Source organism: Ischnura elegans, chromosome 6 (assembly GCF_921293095.1).
Source record: "Ischnura elegans chromosome 6, ioIscEleg1.1, whole genome shotgun sequence".
Taxonomy (NCBI): domain Eukaryota; kingdom Metazoa; phylum Arthropoda; class Insecta; order Odonata; family Coenagrionidae; genus Ischnura; species Ischnura elegans.
The window spans coordinates 103,690,019-103,703,600 of NC_060251.1; the positions used below are offsets into that span (position 1 = coordinate 103,690,019).

General features: G+C 41.1%; 1 protein-coding gene across 1 annotated transcript; it reads left to right on the forward strand.

Annotated features, from left to right (window-relative positions):
* The first annotated feature begins 689 nt into the window (after window positions 1-689).
* LOC124160370 lies at window positions 690-10,936 on the forward strand. The gene is made up of 4 exons (XM_046536208.1): window positions 690-899; window positions 5,336-5,612; window positions 6,092-6,281; window positions 8,912-10,936. The coding sequence occupies exons 1-4, from the start codon at window positions 882-884 to the stop codon at window positions 9,129-9,131; spliced, it is 705 nt and encodes a 234-aa protein (XP_046392164.1). The 5' UTR covers window positions 690-881; the 3' UTR covers window positions 9,132-10,936.
* Window positions 10,937-13,582: the final 2,646 nt, after the last annotated feature.

A 13,582-nucleotide genomic window follows, 5' to 3' on the forward strand; every position in this document is an offset into this window, starting at 1 on the left:
CTATTGCCTATGACAAACGGTTACCCGGCAATTGGAGAATTATCAGTCACTCCACGAAAGGAGAAGCAATTTGGTCTATTTGTACTGCCAGTTCCTGTTTCTATGAATTTCGGCGCTAAGAAATCACACTACCACTAGATAGCGCTTTATTATTGCCATTGATGCGGCTTCCATGCGTCAACCCGCTTTGATATTCATCCCAGCCAAGAGATGGATCAGCCTCCGTTTGAGCCTCGGAAAAAAAACTTCAAAAATATAGGCTTTGAACCCATTGGACTACCGTTGAACCCGTTGTAGAAAAATTATTGGTTTAGTGCCTCATTTTATAAGTTAATTTTTAAAGTGCCCATTTCTCGATTGCACCAACCGATAGCCACGAAGCAAACAACGGATGATACCTTACGAAGTCAAGTAGCTAGCCATGTCTTTCGGATCAAAGGCAAGACTACCAAATATTTTATATATCTAATACATCCATCTTACGGACGCGCACACATAGTTGGAGATATGCAGGTAGCCTACGTGACAACCGTTTCCGAAAAGCTGAGTTCCATTTGAATAAGAATCTCGATAAGCAAGCGAGATGCTCCATGCATTAGACAGAGTAGGCAAACAGAGAAGCAGTATTGTAAGTGAGCATTCGAACCACCTCAACAGCCCCAAACGAGCCTCAAACCCAGCCACAACAGCCTCAAAAAAATCATTCGCTGATGTTTTGTCTCCTTGAACCAATGTCCATAGAGGAGGTGGGCACAAGTCTTTAAATAGGTTCCAGTCGCAGCGAGTCTTTCAGTATTCCAGAAGCTGGCCAAGACTTTAAGCAAGTTGAAGAACGTCCGTCACCATAAGTCTTCCTATTTGCTGCTCGCCAAAAATACAGGATGAGAGTCCCACCCGAGGTAAGATAGATTTATTGAACAAGACACTAGTTCATTGGGTAAAAATGTTATTAGCATACAAACAATTAGGTTTTCCCATTGAAAGTGCTGTTGTAACATAAAATGCTATCCGAACTACTACTTATGCTGCTCAGAACAAAATTTAAGACTGATTAATTGTTCTAAAGGGCATATGCCGTCCAAAATTGACTTGAGTTCTTCATCAGTTTTTTTTTCAGTACTGACAAGTTCACTCTTCAAATATAATGCAGTGTAACGTAGCATAGCTCTAATAAACATGCGTATCATTTCACCAGTAAGTTCAATGAAACACCATCTTCTATATTATTTCTACTGCATAGGTACCTTTTTCTCAACTTATACGCAACCAAACTCTACAAATGAGGTACCAAAATGCACAGAATTTATCAGAGAACATGCGACGGCATGTCTTACTTCCTAAATATTGCTATTGTTTCTTAAAATTGGTTTATAAATAATAATAAAAACAAAGACCGGTAAATATTCCTGACGTTAACGGCGCACAAACTGATACATTTGTTCATTTGCAACAATATCTCGCATTCTTGAAAAAACTTTTATAAAAATGCGGCTGATTCCACATTCAAGTCTCCTGTTGATACGTAAGTATGAGTCATCGTGTGCGTTTAACAGAGGATAGAGTAATTACTTCAAATCCTTCCAATGTTGTGTTTAAAGAGGTCCTCTGACCTCAATTTGTACATGAACATTCCAATTAAATTTGTACATAAGACCCTGCCTTTTTTTCTACATTTTAAAATTAGAAACGCGCCTATCCCTCTGTGGACCTGCATTGAAAAGAGCGGGGGAAGCCCGCTGGGAGCGGGCGCATCACGCTCGTAATATTTTATTTGAATTCGATTCGCGGGTACACTAACGGTAGTTTTGACAGTCTCTAAAAGCATTCAAATTGGAATATTATGTTGCAACGGATTAGAAGCGAATAATTATTCACGAAAACTAATCTCCACTGTAACTTTACCATGTATTCTACCATAGAGTAGGAGTTAATCTGATTCTACTGCAGGGCAATTATTTTCAGACGGCCGGTGCCAAGGATTCGAAATAGATTCGACTACTCGCCATTCAGTCAAAATTTTTAGATATCGAAAGATTGGAAACTCTTCGTACCTGTAAAAATGGGGAACTTGCATGAATATTTTTTATTTCACAGACGGACAGAAAATTATTTTCTGAATACAACAGAGAAAACCGCATGCATATCTGAGTTTTCCTTCGCGAGATATTTAATGATAAATATAACGAATTTTAAAGCGCGGGAAAAACTCCCTCACCCCCCAAGCCACTGCCGACGAAACCTCGATGACGTCAAAGGTGCCTAAACATCACGCGAAGCTACTGTTGTGATTGTTTGTAATAGTTGCCAGCAGTTGTGAGAGCTTCGTTTGTTAGACGTGCTGATTATTTTATATTTAAAGATAAATATCCAACGATAGAGGCTTGGAAGCCCTCATATTTTGCATTATTTATAATATTAATATCTGAGTAACGGCATAAAATATAAAACTGGAGCAGTTAAACCAAAAATTTTATAATACCTAAATAACATCGTTGTAGGAGTCTGAGCCACGGCCATTGGAAGGGGGATACGTCAATTGTAAGTGGATGTTATCGACGGCATATCATTCATTTAAGTATGTAATTAGAACGATTTTGATGTTTACTAATGTCCGCTTAGCTTTTATATGCAATAACTTCATCCGTTTATTCGTAGGAACCGGAGAATTCGTCGTTTAGGACTGTCTGTGCTTGTATTATGGGGTGAATTCCAGTCTATGCAACTTTTGCTCGCTGATTGGAGACATCTAGGAACATTTTTGTGCCAAAATAGTGTTATTTTCAACGTGACATCTCCCGTTAAGCTAATGCTAATAATCACAGTGCCAGTGGTTGTAATGCACAAAGTTTGACAAGGTTGAAAAATATCGGCCAAGAGTAGTGTTCCATCGTGATTGAATTGTAAAAAGTGCTATTACGCTATCGATAAATGCCTAACAGTAGTGTAAAAATTGTCAGTGGCGTGTTAACCTCCGTTGTTCACCGTAGATATGACATTTCACGATCACGCTATTGAAATAAAAACTGTGTGTGAAGTTTGTTATTCCATTATTTCAACGAATAGTAGTGAGAAAAGTCACCTGAGTCACTTGTGTGGGCTAATTTAAGGGTTTAAATCAGTGAATAAATAGTTGTTTTCATCGTAACGAGTTCTGTTATTGTAAGTTGTACGTGATGAATATAAGAATGTGACAGTGACTTCCAGTTTTTGATAAGAGTATTTGCCTATTTCCCACTATATTTTTATGGTATATGCTAGTATATTGTTTATGGATTTACCTATATTGTTGAAATAGGTTGTAGCTTGTGTGTGTGTTGGCAGCGGAACCGATTCGCGATCTCACATGTGGATTTTGTGCAGACTGTTTTGCTGTGAATTTGTACCGTAGGACGGATAGGACTACCTTCTCAACTAATTCGGCGTTGCCAAATTCAACAGCACAGCTTACTCTAATGTCAACAGCACAGCTTACGATCGTTATCCTCCAGTATTACAAGTTTCTTTTACATCTCGATTTGCCGCCGACGTATAGCAATAATTTGTCTTAACAAATTCCATGAGGGTCGTGGCATCAATGGTGTCCTAAAAAGGCTGGTGTCCTAACACCCATTGCCACACGCCTTTTAGGCGGCTTGCGGGGTATTATGTAGATGTAGATGAATTTCAGGTGTACTATTCGAACGAGTGGCAACGTTATCATCCATTTTATCTGATAACTAAAACATACGAAGTGAAACGCTTGTACTTCATCATCCCGATGCCGCATTATTAATATACCAAGTAATAATCTAGGTACAATAGCAATAGGAAAACTTGCCCATGAACAACAGAACAAAATAAAGTGACGATGAGCGGCTAAATACTCCCTCAAAACAATTTTACACCATGCGCTCAGCGTATTTCCCAACTCCCTGCGGTTGTTTAGGCACCTATGACGTCACGCCTGGCTTCGGCAACGCTCGGGTGTCTTCGCGCAGTGGTCGGCTCAGAGAAATTTTTCTCGATTTTAAATGCAATTTTTTTATTTCTTTTGATGTTGAATGGAGAAACTGAAGGTATTTTTGCGAGCTAATGTATCCATTTGACTTATTCAAAATATTTTTTAGAGCAATCTACGACCCATGCAAGTTCCTCATTGTCTTCGTATCGTAACATTCGTACTTTCATAAGTGAATTAAATGCTTAAATTGTCTCATTTTAGAAAATGTCACTTCCTTTATTAGAAATTTTTTGAGCTATTGTTAAAAGTTCCATGCATACCACCTCGAATAAGCATTTATATGCTGCATGTATAGTAATTAGAAATAAATCTTTCAACTGAGTTCCACATGAGATTTTGTACAAAATAAAAGGCGTCGATAAATGCACTATTTGGGTAAGCGGACAATTCAAATCAGAGTCGATTTCAAGACGAGGTGCTTAATTTACACACTTCTTCGACATGAGGCATTTGGAAATACGGGTTCCCTAAGCCGCTTTAATGCTGGTTTACAAATATGTGGACCCAGGTGACGGCGGGGATGGAATTGAATCATGACTGTGAAAAGATTAGCTGATAGGAGAACTGAGTGGAGAGCTGCGTCAAACCAATCCTAGGATTGTTGACCAGTGATGATGATGACCAGCCGAGTCACCTCTGGTGAGAAATCAAATGACTCAAGATCCGGTGTTCTCCGAAAAATGCCATGCAATGGACAAGATACCTACTTCGAAATTGTCACCGTCCTAATGCGTGTTGGAAATGTGAATGTTTACTGCCACCGACACAGAAATACATCTTTTGTTGTGTATGCTTAGCAAAATTTCAAGTTTTTATTGAGTCATTCAAAAACAGCCAAAACGGCCTTTACATTGAATAGACAACTTAAAATCTGCAGCTTCAACAAATATAAACTATTAAAAAACCGTAAAAAGGATATTTAAAAAAAGATTCAGAGGATGGCTTTTCGAAGCTGCCTCTTGAATGATCTAATGGGCATTGAAAGATCCAGGGAAGGGTGAGTAGTCGAAATGTTATTGAAGGAGGGAGGGAGTCAGTAAAAATGTGATCTCTGAGAGAGAGAGAAAGGCGGAATTTTAGTGTGGTGGGTGGTTATTGCGAAAGGCGCGGGTGGGAATGTGGAGAGAAAAGAAATGCAGTATTTCTGAGGATCGGAACTTGCCATTTAAGGCATTGTAAATGAAGGAAAGATCATGAAAATTCCTACCAGAGGTTAGTGGGACCAAGGATTGGGCAGACATTACTTAATATTGAGTTTATAAATATTGGGCATGTTTTATTATTCAAGTGACTTCATGATGAAAACTTTCTTGCTGATTTTATTGTCGTCCTCAGATGCGCTGCAGGTACTGCAGACTGATCCTGTGCTGCGGCGAGCACCGATTGGCCCACGAGGTCGAAGTGCACGCGCCCAAGCCGCTGGTGGCCACCCCCCTGGCGGGAATCCCGAAATTCAAGACCCCCAAGAGGCCGAGCCTCGGCAGATCCACGCTGGATCGCAGCCACGAAACCAACAACCTCGATTCCGCGTCCTCGCGCAAGAGGAAGCGGGACTTGATGGACATGAGAGTGCTGACGGCCTCGGCCACCCTCGCACCACCCAAATCGAAAGGTGAGCGTGGAAGGGTAATCTCCATACGACTAGAGATGAATAATTTGAATTGGAAAGGAAATAACAGAACCCAAACGTTTGCGAGGAAAATTATCTGAGGAAGATGAAGCGCCAAGTCACTAAGGACCAAGACAAAAATATTTTCTTATCTAAATAGGGCTACATTCAGGGGGGGGGGTCACAGAGGTCATGACCCATCCCTAAATTTCATAAAATTTTTACAATTTTTATTAGTTTAATATTTTTGTATCCTTGTGCAGGAGTACAGGCAGTGTACATGCAAATGAATGGCTTCAAGTCCCAAATGTGAGAGAAATTCGCGTAGTATTTATCGTAGAGAGTAGCACTCCCTGCAAAAAAATGTATCCGGGAGATCGTCCCTCTCCTCGGACCCAGGTCATGACCCCCCTCCCAAATTTGATGTTGAATCCGCTCCTGAGTTCAAGTATATGATTTTTCCCTGTTTTCACGAGTAACAGAAGTCATTGTCATGGTTGGAGAGGAAGACGAGAAGGACGGCGACGTGTTTTTGGAGACGCCATCTCGACGTCACGCAGTTGCTTCCGCAGTCGCCTACCGATCACCATCCACTCCCGGTGACGTCTCCATGAACATCAGCGAGAGCAGCGAGGCGTCTAATGTCGAGGAGAATATGAGCATCGTGGACAGGTGAGCTTTTCTCGACCGTGTGCGCGACATTAAAAAGCAAAATCTGCTATATATTACACATGAATTCCAAATCCCCCAAAATGCCCTCCATCTCCTCGCACTAAACCTCCTATAATTCCCCCTCTAGTGAAAGAACATTAATATCTAATAATAGTGAAAATTAAAAACTAATAAAAACTAATGATCACCACGATTAAAAATAAATCACATACGGGTGTATGCCGCGTGTCGTAATGGAGATTGCCCCGACGTTTCGCGACTGACTGCTGGTCGCTTTTTCAAGGGAATAATGCTGGGATTGGTTTTTGCTGCCTTTTTTATATTTCAGGTGGAAGGGGTGGGCGGAGGGTGTGAGGTGTTAGGACTGGAGGGGGAAGATAACGAAATGTTGCGGATGACTGGGTTCCTAGTACATACTGCTGATTCTTAATCCGGTATCTCTATTATAGTTGTTCTTGTTCTTCTTTATTTCTATGGCCTCGCGGATGAGTCGGGCTTTAAAATGTTTTATCTTCGCGATGACTCTTGATTTTTTTTAAGTCGATCGCAAGTCCGGTGGCTTCGTGCTCCGCTACGGCTGACTTTGAAGAGTAACCCAGTCGAATGGCCCGCTTGTGCTCATCTACACGAGTTTTGACCGTTCTTCCCGTTTCTCCGATGTATTTCTTCTCGTACGTTCGGCATGAGGGGATTTCGTGTACTCCTTCAATTTGGAGTGGCGTCCTATCCTTGGCATTCCCCAGGAGGTGTCGTACTTGGGCGTGTGTTTTAAAAATGGCTTTAATGTCAAATTTCCTGAGGATGTTACCGATCTTATCCGTCGTTCCTTTCACGTAGGGGAGGAAGGCTTTCGTTTGGCTAATTATGTCTTCTGTGAATTGGGAATTGTTCCTGTTGTCCTTGTTGATAATCTTTTTAAAATTGCGGGATATAGCTCCGTTGTCGTAACCATTAAGATGTAGGATGGATTTCAGCTTAATAGTCTCTGATGATAGATTCTTCGGGTCACTGAACCGGATCGAACGTTCAATTAGAGAGGTAATCACAGCGTTTAATTGAGCAGGGTGGTGATGAGAACTGGCATGGAGATACCGATTTGTTGACGTCGGTTTTCTATACACGGCGTGAACTAGGCTTCCGTCGTCATTCTTCTTCACCAAGACGTCGAGAAATATCAGCTTTCCTTATTCTTCTATCTCCATAGTGAATTTAATATTGCTGTTAAGAGTATTTAAATATTCAAAAAATTCTTCTAACTTCTGTCGACCATGAGTCTAAATGATGAAAGTGTCGTCTATGTACCGCAGCCAAATTTTGAGTTTATGCGCTGCATTTTTGATTGCCACTGTTTCCAAATGTTCCATATAAATATTCGCCACTGCTGGAGAGATGGGAGATCCCATCGCCGCCCCTGAAACTTGTTCGTAAAAATTGTTTCGCCATCGGAAGAATGTGCTGTGCAGGCGAATTGATGTCAGAGAAGCTATGCTCTTGTCGAACTTTTCTTCTATTAGTTGGACCGCCTCTTCTCTAGGTATATTCGTGAAGAGTGACGTGACGTCAAAGCTGACGAGAATGTCTCCCGATTCACTCGTATGTCCTTTATGATTTGTAGGAAATGCTGTAAGTTCTTTTCGTACGATTAGGCTTCCTCTACTTTAAGTTGTAGAATTTTTTGCTAAATATTTGGCCAGTTTGTACGGTGGGGCGTCTATGGCGCTAACGATAGGTCTTAGCGGTATATATTCCTTATGAATTTTGGGTAACCCATAAATACAAGGAGTTTTTGGGTCTTGTGGTGTCAGCTTCTTTCTGACTTCTGGATCCCCTATATGCTTCTTGATGGCTTCTGTGGTTATCCTCTTGAAGCGAGACGTTGGGTCGCGTTCTAATTTTCGGTAAGGGCCATCCCTTATGACCTCTTCCATCTTCTTAATGTAGTCCTCTTTGTTTAATACTACCGTCGCATTCCCCTTATCCGCTGGTAAGATGATGAAGTCCTCGTTGAAGGTTTTTGAAAGCCGTCCGTTCTCTCCTGGTAACGTTGGCCTTCTGATGTTGGGATGCGGCGTTCCTCAAGATGCGGCATGTGTCCTGTCGTACAATCTCGGCCTCGTCTGGGGGTAGATGGCGATGGCGCTTACGACTCCGCAAATGATGTCTTCAACGGGAATTCTCGTTGGGGTTAAGGCAAAATTTAATCCTTTCTTTAATACTGACTCAGAATCTGCGTCCAGTGGAAATTTTGACAGATTAACGATGAAATTTGTGTCATCTAGAGGCTTGTTAGGAGACCGTGTTGCTTTGAGTGCCATGATTTTCTTCAGGTGTTTCTTCTTCCTGGTGTCAGTGACAGCTTGAAAAAGCGACCAGCAGTCGGTCGCGAAATGTCGGGGCAATCTCCATTACGACACGCGGCATACACCCGTTTGTGACTTATTTTTAATCATCATTAGCCGCGAAAGCGAGTTCGACTTTATGTACATTATGGAATTTTTAGAATTGTTAAACTTTCAAAATATTATTTTCGCTCCGCTAAATAGTGCTAAAATTATGAAAATCTGAAGACGAGCCACACTCGTCATTTCAGCGAAAAAGGGTTAATCCGTGTTGTTCTTCCATTCCTTCAGCTTCAGCGATGTCGGTTCGGATCGACAGGACGTGACCCCGACGAGCCACCGTGACGCGACGGGTGGACTTTTTCAGATGCCCGCGCCAAGGCTCCCGTCCATTCGACCGCGCCGCCGACCGCCCCTCATCATGTACTCCATGCGGAGGCGCAGGCTGCTCACGCCCCTGGAAGAGGAGGACCTACAACGCCAGGAAGTCCCGATTGCATCCCAAGAGTGAACTCACGACCACATCAAGAGCCCTCGGCGCTGCAATGCTTAATCCTCATCTGGGATGACCACGTAACTGGAGTAGGACTGATCAACTCCTCTGGGGAACTCCTCACTATTTAATTAACACGGTCGTAGGGTTGGTAAATGTACATAAAAATTATCTCCACTACTTTCCGGTAATAGCTGCGAAGGACACCAATTCACGAGTGCGATCTTAGCAATGATAATAATGGTTTTAATCGAAAAATGGACGCCCAGTGCACGACCGGACGGAAGCTACGTAAAACTCACCGTAATGAACTCATAAAACAAACGATTACGGAGTACAACTCTTACGTAAAAATTATAACCGATTTAATTTCATTAATGTTGATTTTTTATAACGTGTTTTATGATTGAAATATTTAACTATATTTATTTCTCCAAGCAGAGGATTTTTAAATAAATTTTCGTAAGGTTACGTTGCTTTTTATGCGCTAAGTGACTAGATGTGATGTCTACAAATTTTCATGGTTCCTACGCAATTTCGTCCTTCATAGACCGCGGGTTAGCAAAAATTTATTTCATCGTTTCCATTTTTTAAAACATTTTTAACTATCGTATTTTATGCTGATAAAGCTTGAATTCAAGAACGGAATCAATACATACACCATCATTATGTCCACTTCTTTCCGGCCATTGCTGAGAGAAAAGTCCGCAGTTCTCAGCAATAATAATAAAAATGCTTTGCTAAAAAATTGATGCTCAGTGCACTAGGAAAAATCTCAAAGAAAAAAAATTGAGCCTCCATCACTAAAACCCCATAATGTAAATGGTTACTAATTTTTTCTTTAGATGTATATTTTTACTGCTCACCAATTTGTCGCTCGATGTAATTCCACTCGGTCCGTAATTATGATTCAAGATGAGATAGTTTCTCGTATTGAATATGTCTTGAATTTTCGTGCGTCTTTTTCATTAGTGTTGATTTTTATAACGTGCTTTATGATTGAAATGTAGAACTATATATATTTATTTCTTTATGAGGAGGATTTTTAAATAAAACAAAAACCTAGCGGAATGAATGAAGTTCGTCCGATCATTACACAATAAGGTTAACGGTATGTTCACAGTCCCAGTGATATTATTGTAATTGCGACGAAAAAAATTACTTGTTGATGAATGTTTCATTCCTTTAATCATTACTTTATATAACTCTTTTCATATTACTAAGAGATCGTAACGGAAACGACATGAGTAGTGAAGCTCATAAAATGCTCTTGTCCGTATGTTAATTGTGCATTTAATGCTTGGAGAGATGAAATCATGTTTTAATAGTGTATTCAGGGTATAAATTGTGGGGTATATTTTTGTATCATAATCTGCGTCGAGGGATACGGTTCGCCTCCACCCCGGTTAGCGGCGTTGGTGTACTCCGCGCCATTTCCTTCGTGCTATGGTTTATCGATTGACTCATGGGGGCGAGCTGGCCCAGAGGCAGGTAGAACGAAAAGACCTCTTATCCGGCTATCGATGCCTCATCCCCAAGAACTTCTAACGCAGAATTTAAGTTGATGCGTATTAATTAACACTTGTATCTTTTATTTGTGAAAATTTTGAAACATTTATCCATAGTTTACATCTCTCCGTTGACCCCCCTTACTGATGGCTATCAATTCGCCAAGCATTAGGGTTCTCTAGGAAAAGAAATTTTGCTGGTACATATACCCTTTTGGAGGTGATTTAGAGTTAAAGCATGTCATTATTGATAAAAGTGTTCAATAATTTTTGTATTCTATTTAATTGAAATTGAATAAAATTTTGTGAAATTAACGTTCAGATTAATTAAAACTTAACCGCGAGGCAAAGCTTTTGAACCACGTCTCGACGTTAAGTTTTACGGCTGGGGCAACTAAAAAAAAGGATACCCGGCGGATAAATTAATGCAAATGTCCCTCTCAGGGCCACATTTATTATTATTTATCGGAGGTTTATTAGGAAAACAAATAAAAGTGACGGAAGCGAGGCGCGTTCGATACAGAATCTAAACAACAACAACACGGCAAGAGCGCCAAATGAAACAACAAGAGGACGCGGAGGACATGAATCTGCGGGAGGTAGCGGCTTGGAAGGTCCTACGAGCCGACGACGACGCTTCCCGGCGCCCAAGCAATATAGACGGCGGGCGTCAGGGCGCATGCGCCCGGGGGAAGGGCGGGTGCGGGCCGAAGTGTACAAATGCCGAAACAGGCACGCATGTTGCGCGGACCGACCGTGTCGGAATAAGTCGGCGCGGCTTGGACGATGGAAGCAGCAGAGAAAGCAAGAAATCAAGGAAGCACGATTAATACAAGAAGGGATTCTCCAGTCGACCTCTAAATCCGCTTTTACCTTTACCGTTACTAATGAGTAAGGTGATTTTGACGATTTTTGGACCTCCCCCCTCCCTCCTTGGTGATATGTTATCTACATCTACATAATACCCTGCGAGCCACCTCTAGGGTGTTTGGCAGGGGGTGATCAATCACCAGCATGCAATTGGATTATCACATGATCACCACTCGGTCCAAAAAACGTCACGCATAATAACAAAGTACACCAGTTAGAAATAATAATAAAATTCAGAAACATGCATTAAGTTTTACATAAGTTAGTAGGTTACACTACAAGTCATCTAATGTATTTGTGAGTTCTAACTCTGCTGTTATAATATCTTATTGATCGTGGAAAAAAAGACATTCTGAATCTGTCTGCTCTACATTTATTTCCTCTCTTATTTTATTTGTATGACCTGATTTTCCGTAGTATGTTGGCGTTCGTAAGATATGGCTAACTTCGTTAGAAAAGACACTGCTCTGGAATTTATCTAAAAGGTTTAGTCTATTTTTCAATCTACGGTCTGACAGAGATTCCCATCACATGTAGGTATACTATATCGTGAGATTTCGCTCGACCCTTCCCTCTAATCTCACATGAGATTGTTCAAAATGCGTATTTTCGATGTAAATACGTTAATCTATGATTCATTGCATTGAATTTATCAAAAAACAATTTATTTAATTATTTTTATGTAAGAGTAACTGAGACAAATGTTTAAGATTACTAAGATGGCAATTTTAAAATGTTTCTTGCTGAAAAAAAATTACGTGATACTTGACTCTCTTCTCCTCCACGTGAGATTTGGTGAGAATCTACTTCACTCCCTCCTCTCCTAAACGCCTCATGCTATTAATGGATGTCCCCTTACGAAAAGGAGCAATAAGGGTGATTTGGGGCAGTCAGCTAGGCCTCATGATGGGGCCCTCATTACCGAGAGTTTCAGGGGTCCTCCCACGGAAAATTGTAGGAATTGTAGGATCAAAAAAAGTCCGTATGCCTGGTGTGCGCTGTGGCCATTTTTGAAAACCGTTAAAAATGCGCCTAAAATGACAACAAAAATCAAGCTTCAACGGAACAGACTGGTGCCTCATCTTTGTAATCCCCTTGTTGTCGAAATTTTTTTTACAGAATAATGATGAAGATCAAAAAAGTGGATTGTGTGGGTGCCGGGGTCAGGTTGGTGAGGTAACTAAGTGTGTTAGCAACGCACTCCATGCACCCGGGTTCTAATCCCAGTGGTAAATTTTTTTCTGACCCGATTCGTACTTCCCTACGATTCCTGCGAGTGCTGTGCGGAGGGCAACTTAATTTCAGCACTGCGTCCGTTGGATGGGACGTTAAGCCGAGGTCCTCTTGGCGCCTTTCGCCGGGTCACTCTCCTCGCTTTTTTTCTTCCTAACACTTTCTTTCTTCCTAAGGCGCAAATGTGAAAATGGTCGCCTCCTCTAAGAACCTACCTCGTGTGATTAATGTGGAAGTTTTAAGAAGATAAGAGAAATGACAAGTCTTTTGAAAACCTTGTGAATAAAATGGGTAACTTAATAGCCCACGGAATGAGGCACGTTATGAGGAGGTCTGATAAAAATAATGTTGAAGGTCAGGTAGAAAGGAAGATGTAATCATCGGATGGAATATTTTAATCAGACGATAAAGGATGTAAACCTGTCGAATTATGTAAGTATTAAAAGACTTGATGATAGGAGAATTGAGTGGAGAGTTAATCCGAATAAGTACGTGAGAAGAAGCATTCAAAAAAGTCTTTAAGAGAAAACATTAATTTGGCCCGAACAGTACGAGACATGATGGTTTTAAAGAGTAAGGACGTAGGACGAACAGAAATGGGAGGGGAAGAGTGGGGAAAATTGGAGACTGAAGACAAGGCGGGAATAAAATTCGAGGAATCAAGCGAGATGGAGTGGAATTGATTCATAATGTAACAAAGACTTGCAAATTTCCACAAAAATAAATTTACTCCGACTCGAGTTTCGATGTTACTACATCATTTTCAAGGTACAAATGAGAGAGGAGAAATGGGATGGAAAGTCCTCAAGGAGGTGGCTGGAATTGGTAGAAGTTGAAAGCGTGGGGGGGGGGGGGAGG

What these genes read in the sequence shown, in the direction of transcription:
- LOC124160370 (XM_046536208.1), top strand. An exon ending in CGCACCACCCAAATCGAAAG is followed by an intron (nt 5,613 to 6,091) that starts GTGAGCGTGGAA and finishes CACGAGTAACAG; the next exon opens with AAGTCATTGTCATGGTTGGA. An exon ending in AATATGAGCATCGTGGACAG is followed by an intron (nt 6,282 to 8,911) that starts GTGAGCTTTTCT and finishes CCATTCCTTCAG; the next exon opens with CTTCAGCGATGTCGGTTCGG.